Source organism: Penaeus chinensis, chromosome 29, assembly GCF_019202785.1.
Source record: "Penaeus chinensis breed Huanghai No. 1 chromosome 29, ASM1920278v2, whole genome shotgun sequence".
In the NCBI taxonomy this organism is placed as follows: Eukaryota; Metazoa; Arthropoda; class Malacostraca; order Decapoda; family Penaeidae; genus Penaeus; species Penaeus chinensis.
The window spans coordinates 18,720,622-18,746,104 of record NC_061847.1 but is presented as its reverse complement, the minus strand read 5'-3'; the positions used below and the strand labels follow the sequence as shown (position 1 = coordinate 18,746,104).

The window sequence follows — 25,483 nt, the reverse complement described above, 5'->3', positions numbered from 1 at the left end:
TTCTAATTCCACTCCCTGGATTTTCAGTCTTGTGCCTCGAACTCTCTGTCTCAGAGCCATGGCTTTGGATTTGGCTGCAGAGATCTTTAGTCCTGTCCTACAACACTCCTCTGACACGAGGTCCAGACAACGCTGGGCTTTATTCTGGCTGCGTGGTCCAGTGGAGGTGATAGCGAGATCGTCTGCATACGAGATGATCTTGCACCCCACTGGGAGGTTTATGTTGAGGATGCAGGACATTAAAGTGTTAAATAGGGCTGGACTGAGAACCCCACCCTGTGGCGTTCCATGTGCTGCGATAGGTGACCCTGGAATTTAACATTGGCAGTCATGGTCCTGAAGTAGTCACCTATCCAAGCCAAGAGCTTTCCTCTGATTCCCTTCTGGATCAGGCTTTCCTGAATGGCAAGCGGACTTGCCAGTTCAAAAGCCTTCTCCAGGTCAAGGAATACCACCACAGCTGGGCCCTTGCTGATTGTGCTTAAGAGCGTGGCTATGCTGTGTGCTGTGCCCATGCCCCTTGTGAACCCGTGGAGGTGTTCGTGCGGGGGTCCTGTTTTCCATTGAAGCCGGTTTAGTACCATCCTCTCGGCCGTCTTGGCCAGGCAGCTGAGCAGAGAGATGGGGCGGTACTTCCCCGGCTCCTTTGGTTTTGGGACGGGAACTATGGTAGCCCTCTTCCAACTCTGGGGTAGAGTGAAAGTTTCCCAGGACTTGTTGATGAGTTGCAAGAGTGCACGCTCACCTGCTAGTCCTAGGTGGGAGATAATGGGGTACGAGATCCCATCAGAGCCCGGGGCTGTGTTGGAACTGGTTTTATAGGCTTTCCTTAGTTCCCTCAGAGAAAAGATAACGTCTTTGTGACTTCTGGACCCAGGCCGAGTTTTGGGTATGGTCTGTGAGGCTGCTTCATTAATGGCGTATAGCAGACTAGCTTCGAGCACTTCCACATTTTCGCTTTGTGGGGGATCATTGCATCTCAGACAGAGGGCCAAGGCGTTTTGAAACGCCTGCCAGTTGGCCTTGTCTGTTTTCCATCTTGGATTCGGTCTTAGGATTTCGGCTGGGCCAGCATCCATGAGGGTAGTTATAGTGCCGTAATGGTCACTTGTGACGGTCTCATCGACACGCCAGCCAATCCTCCCCACCAGAGTCGCAGTGGCCAGGGTGAGGTCTAGGACCCCTCCTCTGACATGCGTTGGCTCTTGGGTGTTGAGGAGAGCGATCTCAGGGAATGTCTCTAGCACGTCGGCTATGTGATAGCCGGCCGCATCCGGTGCCCGGCAGGGAGCCAGGATGGGGTGGTGTGTATTGAAGTCTCCCCCTATGATCACAGCTTCTACAGCGTGGCCGGCTGTACAGTGTACACGTTGTACAGTTTGAGGGGCCCCCCGGCCAGGTGAACCTCGACGGCAAGGGATTCAACATCGTCTTCACAGTGCGATGCATCGGCTATTGCGGAGCAGGGGATTGTTGCTCTCACAAGGGTGATCAAGCCTCTCTTGCCAGGTGTTTGTGGCAGTGTGAAGACATGATACCCTGAGAAGCGAACAGTGTCCACTGTTAATGTCTCCTGGAGCATGACAATGTCAATGTTCCTTGATCGCACTACCGCTTGGAGAAAAGCGTTCTTTGCAGAGAAGCTATTGATGTTCCACTGTAGGATGCTTAGATGGTGTGTCATGATGTTATTCAGTGATAGTTACATCAGAGACATCGTCGGAGTCTGACAACTCCATTGCGAGGTCCTCGCTGGTTGAGGGCTCCTCGTCTGTTGTCAGGCTATCCTTGGGTCCACTGGGAGGTGGAGAGCCTTTGGTAGCTCTGACTTTGGTTGGTTCGGCTTTTCTCTCAGGCTTTTTCTTGGCTGGTCTTGCTGGCCTTGCCTGGGCAAGGTCAGCGTGATCTGGCTCTGGCTGCACAGATTCAGCCTGTTTTGGCTCTGCCTGGTTTGGAGTGGGGAGGGGAGGGGAGTCCTGGGGTGAGGGTGAGGCTGGTTTTGCTCTAACCAGCTTTCTTCCCTTCAGGGCTGCGGCAGTCTGGGTCATTGCCGTCATGGCGACCGAAACTTCCATCTCGGCCTCCTCACTCGACCTCCCCAGGGCTGTTGCTACTGCTGAGACAACAGCAGTTAACAGGAGAGTCATATCGTCCTCGTCAAAGAGGAGATGATCATCTATTGGGGAGGTTTTTGTGGTGCTCTTAGAACCTTTTTTCTTTAGTTTCTTTTTCTGCACATTTGGCATTGTCGGAAACTCCTTTTTGTTGGAGACATCCGGTGTCGGCTGGGGGGCGGCTTCCTTCCTCTTAGGAGGTCGGGAGGCCTTTTCGCTTTCGTTCCTTCCCCAGACATGGGTGCCCGGTGGGGCAGGAACAAAGTCTGGTCGCTTTTGAGCAACCTCTTGTCGCCTGAGGGCCGCCTCTTTCCTGACAGAGCAAGTCAGGCTCCAGGCATGATGCTTCTTGGCACAGTTGGGACATTTGGCTGTTGTGTCCCTCTTTTCCTCTTTGTATGCCTTGAGGCATACCTCTGTGTTATGTGCCTTGCTACAGACACCACATTTAGGCTTGGCTGTACAGTTAGCCTGGTGGTGACCGTATTTCTGGCACTTGAAACACCGAAGTGGTTCTGGCACATACGTTCGAAGATTGTAGGTGCCCCAGTTACCCAGATTAAGGGTAGTGGTTGGGGCACCTTTCATGGTCACCAGGACTTGCCTGGTTGGAGTCTTCCCCTTCGACATTCGGGAAGCCTGCACGACCTGTGGGTGTGAAGCGATCAGCTCCACATCGTACGAGACTGAGAAGCCAAGTAGCACCATTTTAGTGGGGAAAGACTCACTTTCCTCCCATCGGCTAGCTCCTTCGTTTCCCGGAGGAAATTCAAGGTAGCTTGATCTTTGGGCATTATGATCATGCCCTGATCTCGGGTGACCCGGATCGACAACCGGATTTTCCGTTGCAACTCCAATGCCCTGACCAATTGGTAGGCATTGTCGAAGCCTTCGGGTTTAGCTGGCACTTTGAACTGGGCGAAGCGTTTAGGGGGTCCCGACTCTTCATCAGAGTCGGTCTCCGGCCTCGGACGCTTCGGCCCGCCCTTTCGGCTTTCGGGCTTGTTTGTGGAGGCAGCAGCTGATGCGGCTGGTTCAGCCTGCTCTCCCCTCTCAATCGGGGAGGCCGTCTGAGAACTCAGGGGCCTCCCTGGCTTAGCTGTTGGCCTGGAGAGGCCAGCTCGCGAGTCAAGATGTTTGACTATTCGGTGGACAGACCCATTGGCTTCGGTCATGTCCACCTTAGCAGCAGGGGTGACAGTGTCATCCTGTGCATGGGGCTTTCTTTTGCCACCAGAATGCACATATGGCTTCATGGTGACTGCCGTGGTCTGTGCCTTGCGCGGTTCGTCAATATTTTTATCAGTCTGTGGGGGATGTTTGTTAATTTTTTTCCATAAATTGGTAAGTGCTTCATCCTCTCACGCCCCCACCCACCACGGAGTCCAACAAGGGGAACTGAGTGTCAGAACCAGTGTCTAACAGCAACAGGAGTGATGAGAGGATATACGCAGCCAATAGCCATTGTGACGGCGCTCACGGACCATTGTGAGTGCCAATGGCGGCATGACTGCTTGACCCTAGCCTCCCGGGGGAGACCAGCCGATTGACCGTGACCGGGCCGGGATCAGGCCGCCTGTCTTGCTGGAATAGAGGACCAAAGAGGCGTGTTGCTAGCCGCAGGGCGTACTCGTTCACGGCATTGCTCAACCTCCAGGACTCCCGTCTCCACAGCGCACAAGGCTGCCACGCACGGCAAACACGTGGGTAGGTGTAAACCCCTGGGGAGAGACCAGAGGGGATGCCCTTCCACCTACGAGACATCATTGTTTGGAGCCCTTTTGCTCAGCCCTCTGAGGCAGCCACCCAAAGGTTGCTTCACCGCAGTGAGGGAAGAGGAGTCTTGCACTTTTACCAGGCAGTTCCTTTCATCCCTCTGAAGCAACCACCCAAAGGTTGTTTCACCTTTTCAAAGTAGATCCCCCTTCCCTCTGAAACAGCCACCCAAAGGCTGTTTCCCCTCAGTGAGGGAAGAGAGGTTTTGCGTTCTTGTCAGGCACTTCCTTTCGTTCCCCTGAAGTAACCACCCAAAGGTTGTTTCACCTCAGTGAGGAAGGAAAGGACCTGTGTCTTTTCAAAGGGATTCCTCCTTCCCTCTGAGACAGCCACCCAAAGGCTGTTTCCCCTCAGTGAGGGAAGGGAGGTTTTGCGTTCTTGCCAGGCAGTTCCTTACATTCCTCTGAAGCAACCACCCAAAGGTTGTTTCACCTCAGTGAGGAAGGAAAGGACCTGTGTCTTTTCAAGGCTGTTTCACCTCAGTGAGGGAAGGGAGGTCTTGTCCTTTTGCCAGCTGGTTCCTTTAATCCCTCTGAAGCAACCATCCAAAGGTTGTTTCACCTCAGTGAGGGGGGAAAGGACCTGTGTCTTTGTGAATTCCTCTTCCCTCTGAAACAGCCACCCAAAGGTTGTTTCACCTCAGTGATGGAAGAGGAGTCCAGCACCTTTCAAGGAAGTTTCTTCAACCCTCAGAAACAGCCACCCAAAGGCTGATTCACCACAGTGAGGGGGAGAAGCTAACTTTCTAGGCTGTTACAGTGGCGGGACGTGAGTTCGGTTCTGTCTAGCAGCAGCTAAATTGGGAGACGTTATAATATGGTCCTTATACAAAAAGGACTGAAGAGATAAAAAAAATAAAAAAAAAAAAAAAAAAGTTGTAACAAGCGGATTAAAAAATTAGAGTTAGATTTGACACATGCCACAGAACCCATGTTTACTGGGAACAGTTCGGATATTACGAGAAGTAATGGGTAACACCTACAGTAGATGTTTCCGAATGTGAGTCCACCGGATGTGGTCCACTACTCTAATAAAACCAGACCTAAACATGCCATCATTCCTGATTAGTGCAAATAATGTTGATGATGATGGTGATGATGATGATGATGATGATGTGACGACGACGACGATGATGATAATGATGATGATGATGATGATGATGATGACAATAATGATAATAAGAATGATGTTAATAATATGGATGATAATAATAATGATACCAATAATATTGATGATGATGATAACGATTATGATGATAAAAATATTATTATAGTATTCAAATCATTAATTATGATAATAAAAATTCTTAAGGGAGGGGCAAATTTTCCAACTGAAGATAACAATGGATAGACTTGGGGTCAAAGCCCCCAAGCTATTATGCTAAATAGCGCTGGAGCAGAGAGCGTATGGCATGGTTCACTCCCCTATGTATAAAGCTTATACCTGAGGGATTATTATCTGCTGTTAATCCATTGCTTTTATAATTTGAACCATTTCCACCATTACTCGTGAGAGATTGGCAACATCCCTTTTTGTGCTAAGATTACTCCAGGCTGTGAGTGGTTTCTGGGGCGGACTAATGAAAAATCCTAGATTCTCGTGTGAATTTTTCCCTTACCTCACGGTGTAGAGGAAGGTTACATGGTCATATATGATTATATTACGAATTTATATTATCGTATTATGATCTTATACATTTATTTGACCATCTGAAAAATAAAAAAGTAAATAAAGCACCAACAAATATATACAAAATATTTTATCTTGTATCCTCGCAAAGTGCAACTGTTAGGCAACACGTGATTGGCTCTCGTCCTTCCCTCGCCGTCCAATCACAGGCCGCCTCTCATCCCAGTTTGTTTACTCCAGCTGAGCCGCATGGAGGGTCAGCTGAGTGCGTCCTTTTTGGTTGTATTTTTCTTACCTTTCCTTTCCAGCCGCAGTCATTTCACAGTCAGAATTACTTGTACATGGATTTATGCTGCGTGAAAGATAGAAGACTATGCGGATGCGGAAGACATTTGATAGTTTATGGGAGTGGAGGATTGCTTGGTGGAAAAGGCTTTTGCCTTGTAAGTTCTTTATTAGTATATCAGCTGTTGTTCCTTGAGGTGCCATTTTATAGTCGTCCTTATCAGAAGTTAAGAACTGATAACAATATCACATTAGCTAACAGTAAGCAAAGAACTCTTGTGTTTTCCATCTTAGCTGCAGTTAACCCCCCCCCCCCCCCCCCAGATTGCAAAGATAGGCTTGTCACTTCAGCTGTTTTCATGTATCTTTTTAGAGGACGCCAGCTGTGGTTTTCACAACGACTATTGATTATATTGGCTTTGTTCTATAACCGTTGATCTTCCATCTAAAGTCCAACACTATACAGTCGGGTCACAATGTCCAGCAAATGCCACTATCTCGGTACTATAGGAAAGGCCGTCAAATCTCCCCAAATATAGTCAGGCAAATTATGGGATTGATAGTGGTGTAAATTAGTGTGGCAAAGCATCAAGCAATCACTGTGGCCTACATGGCTTGTGTTTTTTTCAGTAACTGTCAACAAGTCTCCACTATACATTCAGCCAAAATAAAGTTCACCTCCCTGCACAACTCTTTGGTATATTTGTTTTCCCTATTTGGCATAAATATCTATTGAGGAGGTTTATTGGCCTTTGCCAGAGGGCCAGCAGAGGCAGGGCCATATCAATCAGAACAAGGCCTGTGGTGGATGTGCAGAATATTTTTAGGATTTAAGGAAATGTATAGTATGATAATGGTATTATATATGTTTAAGCATATGCAAAGTAGTTAGTATTAAGTGTACAATGCAGCCTTGAATTTGATTATAATATATGCAAGAATTGATAACACAGCTATATATTGTTTATAGAATTAGCTTCATGTAAGAAAAAAAAATGTACTGACAGCCAAGATCCTTCCAGTAAATAGAAGGTTCACTGCCAAATTATTACAACACTACAAAGCTCATATAGAATGTTTTGGTCTTGGGTCAAGATGTTGGGAATACTACAACTGCTGCACTGCATACATAGTAATAATAGGTGGCATCACCTTGTTATCTTGAACTATATCAACTGTAAACAATACTGTGAGCTTCTTGAGAAGGCCATGGATGGCACTAGATATATAGTATCAAGCTAAATACCCCTTAACTAATGTTGTTTTTATATTTGTCTTAACCCATATGTATTTAATCTTTTACACTTTTTATGACAAAACTTACACAATAAAATGCCCCAGGAGAAGGGGACCAATGGGTTGCCCCTGGTCCCCTGGTCCCCTGGTCCTCTTCCCCTTGGGCATTTTGTGTTGACACAATGATGCAAGCCAGGCCAGATGTACTTTGTTATATAAAATACTGAGGTTCTAATGGTTTCAACGCAGCTCTTTCTGGACAGTAACATCCTTATGATCCTCTTGTTTAGAGTGTGAGGGAAGAACAGGTCACCCAAGCTACTAAGCATAACTGGTACTTGAAAGAGAGGATGATTATTTAGTTTAAGGTCTGTATACTACTCTTGAACTTGTTTAATGTTAATTGTTTTTATCTTTATTTTGTTTTCTTTATCACACAGCTATGTCCTACTTTTCAGGGGGAGATTGGTACTGAATTAGACAGTGAAACATCCACAGGGAAGATACATCTGGCCAGTTCTTACTGAAACTGCTCAAGAGGACTGGTTGATTTCTAGAAGCCAAGGTATGAAATTGATTGATAAGTTTATTTTGTTAATAAGTTGTGAATATTTTAAATTGATATACAAGACTTATGTTATAACAATTGTAATTCTCTAAAAAGGGGTTAGCTGAAATTAATACTGCATCCATAATTTAATCAGATCTGAGATAGTAATTAATATTGCTAAAATAACTGAAGTGATAAAGTTAATTTATTATTAATGCTGATAAAATTAAGAAACATATGCAATTGGTCTTCATTTTTGTTTTCACAAGATTTACTGGATTGATAAAACATTCTACACTGTGTACAGTGGTAGATAAACCTACTATAGACAAAATAGGTTTACTGTAAGATGAGACAACAGTTTTGAAATACCCCTGAATTTTATCACATTAGGCCTGAAGAAGTAGAGGAGAGGGAGAAGCAACGCAGTACAAGAAAAACAAAAACAAAGGCAGGGCAGGTCATGTAAGGGAGTATTCTGAAAATGTGGGAAGCAAGGAGATAGTCAGCAGAAGAAAAAAATACTGTTAAGGTTAAAATTAGTCCATCTGATAGTCTGTGCCCCAGTGATGGCAGAAAAGGGCCTTGCAAAATTTGTGGAGCACGTATGTCACTGTGTAGTCTTCTGACTTATTAGTGGTCCTTGACTGTGCTTCCTACCTGCAAGAGGCCTTGGACCTTTTGGATGTGGCCTCCATCTATGTTTCCCTGACCAGAAATACCCTGAGAATGTATTACAGCCATCTTCCACCATCACCTGAAACGGTTAATATCTAATTGCCTGATGTCAAACTTGTGCCATGAGTTCCCTCATTTCTCTGGGTTACCCCCAAGACCCATATGCTGAACATGCCTCTATAACCCATGATTTCTTTCTGGACTCGTAATCAGTACAGTCTCTCATTCTCCTTCTGTGCACCTTCTTCCACTCACCTGCACTGCCATCATGACTTCTTGACCTCTTTTCCTATCACCCTTCCACATTAAGGTTCCTTGCTTCAGGCCAGTTATATCTGTTATCCTCATTATTTGGAGGGAGAGATTGATTTCTTATGTTGATCTTTCTGTAAACTGGGCTACCCTTTCCATGTTGACGGTGCTACCACTTCATACCTTCTACCAAGGCTCTCCTCCTAAAGAGACTCATCACTTGTCAGTTCTCAACCTGCACTACTTTCAGGAAATTTCTCTCCATTACCCCCTTCATTCTCTCACCTGCAAGATCATCTTTCACCAGGTGAACAAACTATTCCTTGTGCCTCTATGATAAACAGTACTTTGATGAGATGAGTGCCAGGATGATGCTTGTCTACATGCACAAGGAGGCTGTATCCAAGAGACACAACAACAGTGCCCTTTTCTGCCACAGTGGGTCACAGGCCATCAGATGGTTTACTGTCTTCTTCCAGCCACCCTTTGCAGAGACAGCATGACCCTTGGACCTGACCAGATCTGCCTTCATGGTGTTTACCTGCCTCACTTGTCTCTCCTGTATCATGTTGCTCCTCCCTTTCATTCTCATATACCTTCCTCTCCTCTACCACTTTGTTCATTTTGATACTGTTGTCCCATTATTCAGTATATAATGATAATAGTATATAGCTATATATCTTTTTTCTTTTAAAGTACTTTACCATAAGTACTTTTCCTTCTTTTCCAGTTTTAAGTGTAATTGTTTCTTCCAATATTTTCAGGCAATTTTTACTGACAGCATGTCTCTAGAACAAACAGCATGTGAAGGTAAGTCACAGAATTAGTATAATTGTTCTCTGTAAGCTCTTTATTTTTTAGGCATTAACTTTTGTGTGTGTGTGTGTGTGTGTGTGTGTGTGTGTGTGTGTGTGTGTGTGTGTGTGTGTGTGTGTGTGTGTGAGTGAGTGAGTGAGTGAGTGAGTGAGTGAGTGAGTGAGTGAGTGAGTGAGTGAGTGAGTGAGTGAGTGAGTGAGTGAGTGAGTGAGTGTGTGAGTGAGTGAGTGAGTGAGTGAGTGAGTGTGTGTGTGTGTGTGTGTGAGTGAGTGAGTGTGAGTGTGTGAGACATATGTTTATATATTTATATATTTATATATTTAAATATATATGTGTGTGTATGTATATGTGTGTATATATATATGTATGTATATGTATATATATGATATATATTTTATATATATATATGATATATATATGATATATATGATATACATATAGATATACATATTATATATATATATATATATATATATATATATATATATATATATATATATATATATACATATTATATATATATATATATATATATATATATATATATACAAATATATATATATATATAAATATATAAATATATATAAATATATATATATATATATATATATATATAAAGGACATAGTCATCAAACATTTTTGAAATACAAGACATTAGTATAGGTAAATCATATAAAGTGGCCTGAAGAGAACTGTTAGCATTGTTTAATTTTGTTCATCATATTCACCTTTTTGTTCTTTTCATGGAAAGGAATGGGTAAGTGGTAACATCATGTAGGCTCAAGCTAGCCCTAATTTTGCTGGGTTATTTCATACATTCTTCAGCTATCAGGAGCAGTATGATAATGTAATATCTTTATTGTCAAAATCATCCAACCATCGTTCATGTAGCCAATGTGGAACAGTTATATAGATTTGGCCTTTGACCTTTATAGTCTCCCTTGCCCTATAAAATACTGAACTGAACAATTTTATAGGGCAAGGGAGACTATAAAGGTCAAAGGCCAAATCTATATAACTGTTCCACATTGGCTACATGAATGATGGTTGGATGATTTTGACAATAAAGAAAAATATCATAAAACAAATCCTAGATCTCTCTTTATTACATTATCATACTGCTCCTGATAGCTGAAGAATGTATGAAATAACCGAGCAAAATTAGGGCTACATTATGGTACATTATTTTAAGGAGTATATATACTTTTGATAAGTAATTCATATTAAAGTTGCTACTTCAAGATTTTCCCATTTTTTCATTATTTTACTATTGTTCAGTTGATTTAAATTTACTGAGAATTATAAATTCAGAGTAATTGTTTTCTTTCAGATTTAAAAGCCTTTGAGCGACGATTGACAGAAGTCATTGCTAGACTACAGCCGGCTACCACAAGATGGAGAAGTAAATATCTATGATTATTGCTGGCATTTTGTTTATAGATAAGATACTATAGGAAGACAATAGTGTCATGCTTTTCTCTTCTCAGTTTTCTTCATTCTTTTGTTCTTCTTTTATTGATTGTCCTCTCTTATGTCATCTTTTTCCTTTTTTCTATGTCTGTAATTTCCTTCCCCACTTTTCCCCTTCCCAGTTAAACTGTTTATAGTGACCTAATTATGATTTTTATTTGTGTGCACTCATTAAATTATATTTCACAGTGGTTCTAGTGATAATGGCAGCAAGCACAGCCCTGGGGGCATACCTCTGGCTCACAGATCCCATCACACAAGAGGTGACGTTCGTTCAGTCGCTCCTCAATCACCTCTTCTTCACTTTTGCTGCCATTACTCTAAGTAAGTATGGGAAAGAGAATATTGAGATATGCAGACTTGACAAGAAGTGGAATTGATGGTGCGCAAGATACGTTAGACAATAGTAGTATGTAGCTTAGTGATAAGGCTCATGCTGTGGGGTTAATTTTAAGGTTCTCTGCACAAGCAAAAAACATAAGTATGGGATTGATATATTTATTATTCTTGTCTTTGATTCTAGAGAAGTTGACTATTGTCTTTCTATAAAAGCATTAGAAAATAGAGGATTTAGTTAGATTTTGGAAAGCAGTATGGATGGCATCTGTCATAACTGATATAATAGGTAAATGATGCAGTTTTGAGAATTATCATGAATCTAACTTTATTTTTATTTTACACAGCTGAAATTGTATATCTCATAGCATCAGAGTTTGAAAAAATGCCCCTTATATATGAGTGAAAAGTATTACATTTACAAAGCAAAAATAATATTTTTAATAACACAACCGTACCGAGAGACAACAGTTAGATGGGTGAAAAGGACCTAGGGAAATGGGGTGGGGATGTAGTAGCTTCTGAGGGCTTGAAAGAGTATGAAGAGAGGGAAGTTTTTGTTATACATATTATACATCATTATACTCTCATTAACAACAGAAACAAGCTTCAGTATGACATTGAAGTTTAATCTTAACCCACGTACGTACGTGCCATGCCCACTGTGAGTTACTTGTCTGATTGTTTTTACACATAGATGGCTACACTTGTACTAAGTCACCAATGAGCTAATTACCAGTACTGCTTGTCTTGCCAGTTTACCCTTTTCTTTGATCTACAAAAACATTTTACGTTATCTTATTTTGCTGTTACTAATGTTGATAACATTATAGTAATTATAATGTCATAATAACACCATCGATATTCATAGCACTAGTAAAAAATAATTTTTTCCTGCTAGTTCAAATCAGATAAGGTCACAATGTCTACTAATTGACTCCATTGTGGCTAAGCACTAGCAGAGCCATCTATGTGCAGAAACATTTCACAAAAAATATAAAAAATGAGCACAGCATTTTCCCCATTTTTTATTCCTTTTCCCCGGTGGCTTTGGGTTAATTTTTCTGATGTGCTTTCATTTTCTCTATGTAGAGATTCTCTATGACTGGAAAATGCTTCAGTGGGTTCCACCAAGGTGGAAGGGTTGGGAACATTGCACGAGATAGTTAAATCATGTCCTTACAGTAGGATAGGGAAGATCAATATTTTTTAAACTTTAGAAATTAGCATTTATCTATCTATTAAGTTGTGTACAGTATGTATATTCATGTATATATATGAAATTTTTTATTCTTTGCATTTTCAGTCTTGCTCTTTATGATGGGCATCCACAAGAAAGTGGTTTCACCTTCAATAATCACATCTCGAACACGCACTGTCCTTTCTGACTTCAACATGTCCTGTGATGACACCGGTAAGCTTATTCTGAAACCAAGACCTACGACCACATGAGAGTATTAGTTCTTAGGAGATTTGTGTATAAATATGTGACTGTTACTTATGCCAATATGTATATTTTGTCTCAACCTGCATTTAACCCATTATTGCTGGGATAGCATGTACAATCGTGCTATGTCCATTGTGATTTTAGTTTAGCAATTTTGTTTTCACATAGCTTGCTTGACAACAGCTTAGTCACCAAGGAATCAAGGAGTTCTACCTGTTTCATCTACTTAACTTTTCCTTGCATTTCAGGATTTTTTTTTTTTTTATTGTAATTTTTTAATGATATAATAATCATACTAATGACAAAAAAATATAAATATTGGTTGCATTAGAAAAAAAAAAATCTGAAAATTCAAGGAATGGGGAAATCAGGTGAGGTTACGTAGGGCCTTCTAATTGACTTCTTGGTGACTGAACACTAACTTAGCCATTTGTGTGTAGACAAAATTCACAAAAGAAAATTGCAATTGATAGTGCAATCACCCAGTGGTAATGGGTTAATATGTATGAGTACAAAAATACACCACAATTATCATCCAGTCTTGAAACTGCAGAAGTGTGCATATATGACATTTATTTAAGTTAAAACTGATAACAAGGGATTTGTTTGTGCTGCCGAGTTCATTCTTATGGTAGGAAGGCAAGTAAAGAGAAATGCTGGAGTATACAAATTGATAGGCAGGAGGTCAATGTTACTGCCTGTTTTTATTCTCTGTGTTTATAGGCATATCAATTCAGTTGATTCTTGTCAGATTTTCTCAAAGCTGCAGTTTTAGTGATTCATAGGTTCATGCTTTATCTCATGAAAGCAATATCTAGTATTAGTTCCATATGATAGGTAATGATGCTATAAATACAAATTTGTTGCTCCTGTTTGCTCTCTGTTGTTTAAGCTGCAAGGTGTTTCTTATAGCTTTATGCTCATAATTTATTGAAAATTATCCAGATAGGAAAATGAAACTTGTGGATTTCGATTGACAAAACCTACCTGTTTGCTTCTGATTTTAAACCTTGTCTGTGAGAAGTAGCACCTGATATTCCAAATGACTATCCAGTCGAGTTTCGGTTCCAGAATAGCCAATTTGATTGAAAAAAATTGATTTGTTATGAATTTTAGTATTTGTCAATACAGATTGATAGAACATGAAATACTCTAATAAAATATTTTTTTTATATATATTGTAGTTATAACATTATGAAAATAAATGTACATTGTATGAAAATAAGTGTAATTGTTTATCCTTTACATTTTACTTATATATTGTAATTCTTGCCTGAAAGAGCAAACCAACTGGTGTTATGCAGACCAAAAAATGGAAAGACTTCACTGATTTGACTAAGGTTGTCTCTTGGTTATCTTAGTCATAGCTCTCACCCTTTCAGTTAAAGTTGTTGTTTTTTTTCTTCTTCTTCATCTTCTTCTCCACTTTCTCTGCCATGTCTTCAGCAGTTGTTTGGTACTTACCTATTGTACTCTTTTCTGAAATTGTTTCTATAGTAAATAAAATAAAGTGAGTAATGTGTCTTTATTGTTTAGAGATGCTGCCATCATCATGTATAGCTTTTTCTATTTTATTTGATCCATAAGTTAATCATTGTAGCAGATCAGAGTATAAACATTAAGATATCATACATCTATTTTTTTATATAGAATGCTTATAAAACAAAGTGATGAATGGAATGGCAGGACAACATGTGATTATAGGAAAGACCTTTTCATTTTACTGCTTCATCAATAGAACATGAGGGATATAGAGTATGCCATCATGTAATAAGGGACACATTATATTATGGTCATTTCTACCACCTCCAATTGCCTTAGAGCTAAGAGTCCTATGATGATTGTGGCTTTGGACCATTGAAAAAGGTGCCCATTGAAGAAGAAATTCCTTTAATGTATAAAAGACAATCCGTAGAGAATAATTATTCCACAATCAATAATGACTGAGCATCTGGAGGCCCTGCCTGGTCACACAAATAAGATCAACACAACTTGAGGAAAAAGATCAGGAACATCATCAGGCAAAAGAGGGAGAACCATCATTAACCTCTTAGGTGACTACTACAGTGACTAGGTAGCATAAACTCACAGGCAGTGAGTTTCACAGAAATGCCATGGCTGGAGTCAGGGTGCATGCAGAGTTAACGGGTTGAGAAAAAAATCAAAAGAACAGAAAACATAATATGCTGCAGCTCTCTATGCTCTTGGCTGCAACATAAATGATGTCTTTGGTAAAAAGGCTAAACGAGGCTTTAAGGATACTTTTGAGGGGCTTTTTATCCTCAACAAATGCAGCCAGGACAATTATGTGCACAAATGTTTAATATGCACAATCTAGAGCAGGCTTGATTGCATATTATGTAAAGAGATTATCCCAGCATGAGAGGTGGTCTACCATCATCTACATCATCTTCGCATGAATGGGTTAAACAGTAAAGCATACAAAGGCCTTTGCAAATTTATTTAAATATATATATATATATATATATATATATATATATATATATATATATATATATATATATATATATATATATATATATATATATATATATATATATATATATGCAATAATTACCTTGCCACTTTATTAGATATAAACATATGGCTTGGGGGTTAGATGAATTTATCACAAATTTTACCTGTGCCAAAAAATGTAAATACAAACATGTAGTTGCTCAAGGCAATAGGTGTTGAACTAAGTTCAGTATCATCTAAAGCTCACTATTTTCATGCAATATTAATTTATCAATATAATGAATATTAAAAGCATTGCATCTAGTATAGTACTAGCTTCTGTGTTGATTAATGAGCAAATTATATTTTTGAAACTGGGATAACATATACAATTGCAGCTTCTTATATTACAAAACTGTCATGATATTTTATGGTGTAAAGATGTAAGTGATAAAAAAAAAATACTTACAACAGCTACTATAAAACTTGCTAATCATAAGAAAAGGTTTAAGCCTCTCCCAAAGAGTTGCTGGAATAAATGCTCCTTCTATATATTTGGATGAATTTTCGTTAAGCAGCTAATTTATGTGTATGACTATGTTCTGATTAAAGATTCCTTTCTAAACAACTAAACATTTTTAGGAACAGTTTTTTTTTCTTTTTTCAAAGAAATATCTGCATGTTTTAAGGGGATATACATGTATAATGTAAACGTGTTTAAACAGACATTGGCATAAGTTATTAATACAGCAGATAATATATATATATATATATATATATATATATATATATATATATATATATATATGTATGTATATATATGTATGTATGTATGTATGTGTGTATATGTATGTATGTATGTATGTATGTGTATATATGTGTATATATATATATATATATATATATATATATATATGTATATATATATGTATATATATATACACACATGTGTGTGTGTGTGTGTGTGTGTGTGTGTGTGTGTGTGTGTGTGTGTGTGTGTGTGTGTGTGTGTGTGTGTGTGTGTGTGTGTGTGTGTGTGTGTGTATATGTATGTATGTATGTGTGTATATATGTATGTATGTATGTATGTATGTATGTATGTATGTATGTATGTATGTATGTATGTATGTATGTATGTATGTATGTATGTATGTATGTATGTATGTATGTATGTATGTATGTATGTATGTATGTATGTATACTGTATTAATGAGTGTTACCGTGTGTGAGCAACAGAGAGAGTGTGAATGTGACCATGAATGAGAGAGTGAATGTGGGTCTCTGCTGGAACTTAATTATTTTTTTCATATTTAGTTCAGTTTAGTACTGCATCATGTTACTCTGTATACATATATTGTACAACATTAATAAACTATGGTATGATTTTTTCATCATCTTCTTTTGCCCCCAACCCACCTTTTAAAGGATCCTGCACATACCCTGGGACTTGTTTGTCCTGGTAACAGAGTGAATATTGACATCATGAATATCATAGCACAGTACCATTACAAAAAGTTTTAAAATCAGGATTTCTTACCCAATCTTTACTGCATTTCATGAATAGATCATTAATAAGTTTACTTGTTAGTCATGAGATTCTTTGTTCCAAAAGAAAGATCTCTGGCATTTATTTTTTCCTGATATCCCAGGAACTTTGTATTATATGTGATCTATTCCTAACTCCATAGGAAAATGCCTCATTTTGCATTCTGAGGGTCAAATTCTAAAATGTCAATTACATGCAGATCTATTTAAGACCTGGCTGATATACAAATGCAATGTTGACATTTAGATTCTTAGACATTTGGTCATGTGCAGAAAGCTAAGAAGCATCCATAGAATTCTCGGATGGGCACCTGGATCTTTGATTTCTATTACAGATCATTCTCATACTTATATAATTAACTTATTTTTCTCATTATCTTTCAATAAGTACAGAACAAACAATAAAAAATCAGATCAAAGGCATAATAATGTCATTAAAGCAGAACTGATAATGATGGAATTTCTTTAATGAAAATCAAAATATGAATGGTTAATGGTTAGAAAAAATAAATGCGCTAGATATAAAAGGTCATATAACACTAAGTTATTGTGGCAAAAAGAATAGAAATGAGATAACAATTAGGATAAGATATGTTAGCTGTCAAAGGTTATAGAGTGCTGTATAATAATATGTTAACTAAAAGGGTTTAGAGGGGGAGCAAATGGAGTACGGGGAAGAGAGGTATAAGGGCAATTAGATGAAATAGAGATAGAAATAGATGAAATAGATGTCCATACAGTAAGGCAGGAAGCAAAAAGAAAAAGGGGAGTTAAGGGCAATAAAGAAAACTGCAAAAGAGCCATTATGAAACAATCAACAGGTAATACAAGTAGAAATGGTAGTTGGAGAAGTAAGAGAGGAATCCAGACATTGAGATAAGGGAAGAGAAGAACATGGTGAAGTATCAGGAAGAATGTCAGGAGGGGAGGCATCCGGAGGAGATTGTTGAACAGAAGGGAGTATCCAGGTTGGAGTGGTAAGGATAATGGGGAAGGAAGAGGGAATGGTGATGCACATGGAAGAGAGGAGATGTTTTTTGGGAGAGTGGGAGGAAGAGGGGTGGGGGGAACTTGAGGAAGAGGATGGATATCAGCAAGTACTGTGAATGAAGAGGGAATAGATGTCTGAGAAGCAGAGGAGAGGTGGGTGTAGGATAAGATGGAGTGGAATGTTTCGACTGCCTGGTGCAACAGGTAGAGTAGAAGGAGGATGTGTAAGCATGAGGGAAGTGAGGGAAGTGGTAGAGATTTAGAGTATATGGATTTAGACTGGAAAAGGAATTTGACACAGGGAGAGTGGGAGTAGAGCTAGGATGGTTCAGGTAGAGGGAAAAGATACTGGGGGAGATGCTGAGACATCTTGAGAAGATGAGAGGGGAGCGGAGTGAAGTACAGTTCGGGAATAAGTAGAAAGAGAAACACTTCATCTGGTCTTCCATGGCTTTACGCAGAGTGAGGCCTAGTTTGAATCTGAAAACTGCTACCTCTGATTCGAGTTTGTAGGCAGGGAAGTTACTAAAAAGTAAATTATAAGAGTCAACAATTGGCACATGTGCATGACTGATCAGAGCAATTTGAATGGTCATGACCAGGTTGGGCACATAGAGGGGAGCAGGCTGTGGAGCAATACTGTTTAGACAGGACACTCCACCAATATGTTTGGTTAGGTTAGGTTAGGTTCGGGGAGGCCATGTCTATGGAAGCTAATTTTGTCAATATTGGTGTATGGCTTATGCTGGCGCTGGCCTCTGAGAGGAATAGAGTATTGCCACTGCATCATATTTTAATTATTTATTGAAAATTTTCTGCCAAGTCAATATCTAAGGTCATTAGCAGCACATTCAAAATATAGCAATAGGGTGGGACTTTGGGACAAACCCCCAGGTAAGGAAGATTTTGGGTTAAAAAAGGGGATGCTTGTAGATTTCCAAAATGGTTAATGGTCAAAAGGAAATGTGCCAGACATCAAAGGTCATGTAGCATTATGATAAAGCATTGTGGTGAAAAGGGTAAAAATGCATTAACAATTACGATAAGAGGACAGAAGGAAAAGGAGAGGAGAAGGAAAGACCATGCAAAATTAGTTGAGGCAATGAATCACCCCAAGGAAGGGGTGATTCATTACATTGGAGACACCTAGGAGTCAATTACTAATTCTACCTAATATCACCTATGCATTGGATAAAATAGGAAAATTCAAAGGGATGGGAATGAGGTCCATTTCTTGGAATTATTTAGTGATTTTTTTTTTTCTCAGTTGTCATCATTAATATTATTATTTTCATTATCATTTTAAAAATAAAATGATAGTAATAAAAGTAATAGTTAAAGGTTAATGGTTACAAAGCAAAGTAAGTATGCTAATATCAAAGGTCATATAGTACTATGGAAAGGTGTGGTAGTAGTGAAAGGGTAAAGAGGAGGGTTGTTGATTAAATTTACTATATGTCGAAGTATAGCAGTACAGAATAGTATGGTGTTGGAAGAGGTAAAGAGGGGTGGGGGTAAACTGAATAAACTGTTAAAGGAAGATGTCCATACAGTAAAGCAGGAAGCAAAAAGAAAAAGGGGAGTTAAGGGCAATTAGATCACAGTTTCAGGAAAAAAGTTGGGTAGGTGATAATCCAGGAAAGGGGGTTGTTGTGACAAATAGTCGTATGTGTATCTAGGGTTAAGTGGAAGTGATAATGGAGAAGGAAGGAGGGGTGATGCAGATGAAGCAGGGGAGAATGGGATGTTTGGAGGGAATGTGAAGTAGGGGAGTAGGATGAACATGAGTAGGAGGAGGATGGACATGAGCAGTTGCTTTGAGTGTAGAGGGAATGGGAGCAGGGAGGATGGATGAGGTGAGGCATGTTATTTTAGTCATGATTAGATGGTATTGAATGTACAAGTTTTTCTGAAGTGGAATTGGTTGAGCTCTGAGAAATAAAGGTTTTCTTATGAGATGGGGAAAAGGGGGCAAGCATTTGAGGGGTAAAGGAAGAAGTTGATGAATTCATTTATTTTATTTATTGAAATTTTTCTGCTGTGTCAGCATCTGAGATCATTAGCGGTGTACTCAAAATATAGTGATAGCACGAGGCTTGGGGGCAAAGCCCCCAGGTAAGGAAGTGCTATACGACATCAAAAGTCACATGGCGCTATGGTAAATTAGAGTAGTGAAAAGGGTTAGGAATGAGTTAATGAATGGGGTAAAGTTATAGGTTGAACAGTACTAGAAAAGGGTAGAGAGGAGGAACTGATGGGGTATAGTATAAGGTAAAGGTTGTTAGAGGGGGATTTAGAAAGAAAAGGATCTGAGTGTGGGAGGCAGAGGGAGTGGGTAGAAATGGGATGAGTAAGAGATACTGAGGGGGGGTGAGGAAATATTGATGTTATGATTATTAAATCCCTATTGAAATCTTGGTAATATTTAAGACAAAGAAATAATACAAAAGATTTTTTCCAAAAGTCAAGGAAAAGGGTAAAAAGGCAAGATAGGTAGACTAATAACGGACTCTTTGGTGATTAAGCACTTGTAGAGCCATCTATGTGTAAATACAATAACTTATATTACAGGGGGTATGGCATGTATTCTTGCCATCCGTGCCGAATGGGTTAAGAAGAGCTTGGGGTCAGAGAAAGGGGAGAATTTGAATTTGTGGGGCTAGATGATAAATGGGCAAACCTCAACGTCCCTAACAAGGGTGCCAAATCTTCATTACTGGCCATGGTAAGCCTGGCGTATGTTCGGGAGAGAAATGGTCATAGCCATGCAAAATTAGTCAAGTTGAGGACTGAGGCCCATGGCATTGTAATCCCCAGTACTGGATCCTTGTCTTTGTCTGGGATTAGGGGATACCAAAGTAATAAGTTTCCTTTTAAAAATTCAAGAAATGTGGGAATTGGTGTGGTTAAATAGGCAGAGTAATGTATTCTTAGTGACTAAGTGCTTCTGGAGCCATCTATTTTTAAAAAATCATAGTAGAGTGTATTTACATATTCATTATTTTATGCTAAATAACAGTTGGGGGAAACTACCCAAAAGAAATCTCTAAAAAAGACTTTTGTGTATTCAATAACTGTACCATTGGGATTGTACAGGAAATTCATATTTCATATTTGCACATTTCTGTATAAAAAATCTTATTTTATTACTTCATAAGTATTGTAATTAAGCATCGTTTTTGAAATAATCATTCACATAATGCAGTAGTTACAATTCATATATATTTATCATCATGATCTTGCAACAAAGGCTGTGTAATGAAATGTCAATTATCCATCTATTTTTTGGTACAATTTACACTTTTTCTCCAATAAAAGGTAGCAAACAGATAATATAGAAGATAAAAATAAGATGCTCTGCATTAAACAACCAAAGCCCAATTATTCTAATTATAACCGTGTAATATTAATAAGATAATCATTTCTGCCAATACCTTAAACATTCTTCCATTTTTTTTCTTTTGCTAAATCTGCAATCAAGGATATATAAAGGCAAGAATAACTAAGAGGTTTGTATTCAGACATTATAATATATACACAAAGTGTTTCATACAATTACTTCTTGGAAGGTTTCAGTACATTGTAGGCAATAATGAGACCAAGAACTGCATATGTTGCCTTGGCTACCTGAAAAGGAAAAATTACATTTGTAATTATACAAAAAATAATACTTAAATGTACTCAACAACAAAAAGGTTAATAAAAATTTAACTGAAATATCAATTATGATACACACACACACATGGTAATAAAAAAAATCTGATGTTCCATAACCATAGAAATCCATCTATATAATTCAGCAAAAGCACCAGAAAGATCTCGGCCTACATACTCACCTCCCTGCACATTCACCCATACTTACACGAGATATGAAACAGTCAACCTTACGGTGTTTCCCCGACATGAAAACAACCATTCGTCGACCAAGAGGGAATATTAGGTAACTCACAGGGACCACTCGTACTGCCAATTACGTCTAATCCCACTTTTACCAAGTTCCCTTCACCACCCTTTCAAAATTCTCTATATTCATACATTCTTTGAGGGCATTATATATATTATTCAGTAAAAGCTCATAAGCATCTTTAACCCCTTGAATTTGGGTGATGTGAATATCACATCATGGAAAAAATTTGGCTATGGGTCAAGTGACTGGTACATGCCTGCACAACAAAAATTTGGTTCAAAGCCAGGGTGACAGGAATATGCCATCAAGAAAATTAACCCATCCCAATGGGTCACGTGTACACATCATAATAAACCACTTGGTTTTTGGGGTATGGCTGTACATCCGGTGACATGCCAGGGTATGTGAAGCAGGAAGTTACGCTACATGTAGCAGTCTCCTACGCCCCAGCTTCTGGACATAGCCAGATATCACCAGAGTTTATGGCACTGACAGATTTCTGCCTCATTGGGTTAAGGCTAAAGGATGGGTGCCAAATACAACTCACTATGAGTGCACAAAGCTCTTGGTGGGTGATTAGACTCTGGGGGCATTCAGGAAGGAACTCTTGCATATTTCCATTTGTAAATAAGTGTGGAATATATAACATGGAAGCAATAACAGGAAGAGTGCCGCAATAGTATCCAGAGAATTATCATTCTCTGGATACTATTCCTACTTGCCGTGACTAGCAGGACAGGCTGTATCACAGAAAATTGAATATTACAATATTAAAAAATGACATAAAATATTACTTTGTGTAAAGAGATGATAAAAGTCTGTGGAAGAAAAAATAACTATAACCATCTTGATACAGCATATTATATGACAAATGGTAATAGAGCAAAAGACGCTTAACCAGAAAAAGAGACATTTCAGAGGGGAGTCAAGACTCTTGACACTGCACACTAGTGTTCCTGTGAACCAGGCCTACAAGCCATGCACCCCAGGGAGTTGCCACTCAAGTAATCTTAATCTCCGGCTTTTGGGCCACATTCGGCAAGCACGGCACCTGGATCCAATGGGTTAATAAAAAATCTAAATAATTCCGTCTTTGGGCTTTGAGTACATATGTAATATAAAATAATTATTTCAAAATGCATGTGATTCCACAATGTTCTTTCCTAAAATATTTTAAATGATAAATTCTGGGTTGAAATTATAATTTTCCTTATCACAATGAATATACACAGTCATGGAATGTCTAACAAATCTTAATTCTCAAGAAAATAAATAAAAATTCTACACTCTGGAGATTAATGGCAATGAGCAGAATTTGGGCATGGGAATCCACTTCATCAAGCCAAACGTCCTCCTCCAGGCGCTCTGGCGCATCGCCGCGGCGTACAGCCATACTCCACAGACCGAGTGGTTTGTTATGACGCCAGTAGTCGTGGCCCAGCAGCATCGGGTTAAACAGAAACATCTGCTGTGAGAGGCAACTTGCAATGGCCACCAATCTTCCTTCCCATATAACTTCACCCAGCATCTTCTCTGACTCTTAACCCCTTCCCGACGGGTCCCCCTGTGAGGTGTCAAAACAAACCACTCGATCTGTGGCATATGGCTGTACACTGCAGCGGAGCGCCAAAGCGCTACGGTGATTCGGCTTGATGTACCAAACTCCCGCACTCAAAGTCAGCGCGTTGCAATTGATCTCCAGAGCGTAGTTTTTTTTTTAGTTTTCTCCACACGTTATCAAGGGGTTAAGGATTTTAACTACTGCAAATGATGACAAGTCACAAAACAACACATAAAACAGACTCATAGAAATAACTAACCCACATCCCTATGAGCAAATGGAGCCTGGATTGCACTGCCACGCTGTATTATGATATTGCTATTGCCATATTACAAAATACATGCCTGATTCTCATCAATGGGACAAGACAAAGAGCCATATGGTGTGAAACACATGCCTACCTACTGGGACCTTTTTTTTTCTCTTTCTCACTTAAATTAATGTTCAGTGAATTAGGCCAATTTCTGACAAATTTATCTTTACACTAATTATGACCATGTACTTTAACAGCTGAAGTTTCTTACATTTGCCCTTCCGGTCATGGTGGAGGAGTTGAAGTAACGAGCCATTCCCTTGAACTGGGAGCTATCTACGCCTGCATCACCAGCCATTTTGAATCTGTAAAAGAAATCAATTAGGTGCTTGTATTACAATTTCACTATAATGAAGAGGAAGACAAAAAACATGCATCTCACTTTACTGTTTACAAAATAAATATTTGGGAACACCAATGCAAGAGACTGAATGACAGTAAGAGGATATGGTCAGGCTTAAAATTCCTCAATGCATTCTAAAAAAAACCCTTTCTAAAAATATATACATAAGCATTATCAAACCTTATCCACAAAACTGTGTCAAGTCATCCTCTTAGTAAATGTTATCAAGTAACAAATTTCAACTTGCATCTACAATTATATTTAATCTCTAGTGGTCTTTAACTCTTGACCATTTTGTTTTGGATGGTTTAAACGATGTGCGTTTCTGGGGAAAGAGGGTGGGGCATAGTCTAGTTGATTTACGTGATTGGTGGGAAGAGGGATGGTGGGTGGAGCTATAGAATTTCTAGGGCAATATACAGTCTTAAAAAAAAAAAACAATATTGGGATCACTCCGCACCAATTAGAATAAAATGGAATTATGACACCAACATTGGCATCACAGTATATTCCACTGGCCCTTCATGATGCCAAAATTACATCACCGTATAAAACTGGTTACAACTAAATCCCCAAACAAGATTTGGGAATTTATTATGTAGAATTTTATAACAAATCTCATAATTAAGTAAAATTTATCTTTAAATGTTCATGTGAAAAAAAAAAAAAAATCAAAACTTTTCTAACAATTGGTTGATCTAAATCAAACAATTCTTTAACTTCTCAAATCTAAATGAAATAACTACTTGTCAAACAAGTACTCAGGATTACTAACAAGGTTTGCGACATTTCTAGTGAATATCAGGCCAATCTCTATACTAGTAAGACGTCTGCCAGCAATGAATGCAAGCAAAAATAAGAGGTTTGGATTCTGGGAACCAGGTACAGCTGTATAATCCTATTTATGTTAAGCAAGCTCGCCTTCATCAAATCATGCTCTACTAACCCAATGCTGCTGGGAATAGGTATGTTGATTGTCAGTGTTTTGTAAAATATCATTACACACAGATGGTCTACAGCTCACCTGATTCTCTTGAGTTTTCAGGATGTTTTTTTCTAATACTATTTATATCAGTACTGTTATAATTATCATAATTATGTTATTAATAATACTAATACTAATATAAATAAAAGATAAAAATCCAAAAGTCGAGGAAAAGGGTAAACAGGTGAGATAGGTAGGACTAGTACTCAATTCTATTGGTGACTAAGCACTTGTAGAGAGCCATGTACTTGTAAACAATTAATAAACTAAACACACAGTGAGCGTGACATGTACAGCTACACAGAACACTATCATTAGAAGGGGTGTCAAAACATTCAATAATGAACAGAACCTTATGTTATGGAAGGGTTGGTATTTTGGGGTTCTAATTGGTCTTGTTCCAATTCATAATGTATCGAATAGTCGTTCCGAAATTCCTATGGATTCACTGTTACAGGACGATCTTATTCCCGAATAGGATGGAATATGCTTTGCAATATGCAGACAAGCCACAAGCCTTCTAAGATAAAATACTAATCTGACGAGAACTTTTTTCTGAAGGCACCAACACTGAAATTATATATATATATATATATATATATATATATATATATATATATATATATATATATATGGCGTTAACAAAAACACAAGCAAGGTAACGCCACCACCTGTGGACTTCCTTTCCACTAGGCATTAGTTGCATCCTTTATCAAGACAGGACATGCGAAGGTATCCTAAATATTTAATGGAACCCCTAATAGGCAAATGCAATGATCTGATGGAGTCTGGG

The 25,483-nt window shown here is 38.9% G+C and overlaps 1 protein-coding gene across 4 annotated transcripts; it reads left to right on the top strand.

Annotated features, from left to right (window-relative positions):
* Window positions 1–5,733: 5,733 nt before the first annotated feature.
* LOC125040765 (nuclear envelope phosphatase-regulatory subunit 1-like) lies at window positions 5,734–13,811 on the top strand. Of its 4 annotated transcripts, none has more exons than XM_047635478.1 (7): window positions 5,743–5,784; window positions 7,499–7,605; window positions 7,984–8,355; window positions 9,285–9,330; window positions 10,667–10,738; window positions 10,996–11,130; window positions 12,449–13,811. In XM_047635478.1, the coding sequence occupies exons 3-7, from the start codon at window positions 8,320–8,322 to the stop codon at window positions 12,592–12,594; spliced, it is 435 nt and encodes a 144-aa protein (XP_047491434.1). In that variant the 5' UTR covers window positions 5,743–5,784; window positions 7,499–7,605; window positions 7,984–8,319; the 3' UTR covers window positions 12,595–13,811. The 4 variants fall into 4 exon arrangements, with proteins under 4 accessions (XP_047491436.1, XP_047491434.1, XP_047491435.1 ...); XM_047635479.1 differs by lacking the exon at window positions 5,743–5,784 and adding an exon at window positions 5,828–5,962; XM_047635480.1 differs by lacking the exon at window positions 7,984–8,355 and having other exon boundaries at window positions 5,734–5,784.
* Window positions 13,812–25,483: the final 11,672 nt, after the last annotated feature.

Coding starts and splice junctions, on each gene's coding strand:
- LOC125040765 (XM_047635478.1), top strand. CDS start 8,320: ATGTATTACAGCCATCTTCCACCATCACCTGAAACG. Junction 8,356..9,284: donor TTCCACCATCACCTGAAACG/GTTAATATCTAA, acceptor CAATATTTTCAG/GCAATTTTTACTGACAGCAT. Junction 11,131..12,448: donor TTTTGCTGCCATTACTCTAA/GTAAGTATGGGA, acceptor TTGCATTTTCAG/TCTTGCTCTTTATGATGGGC.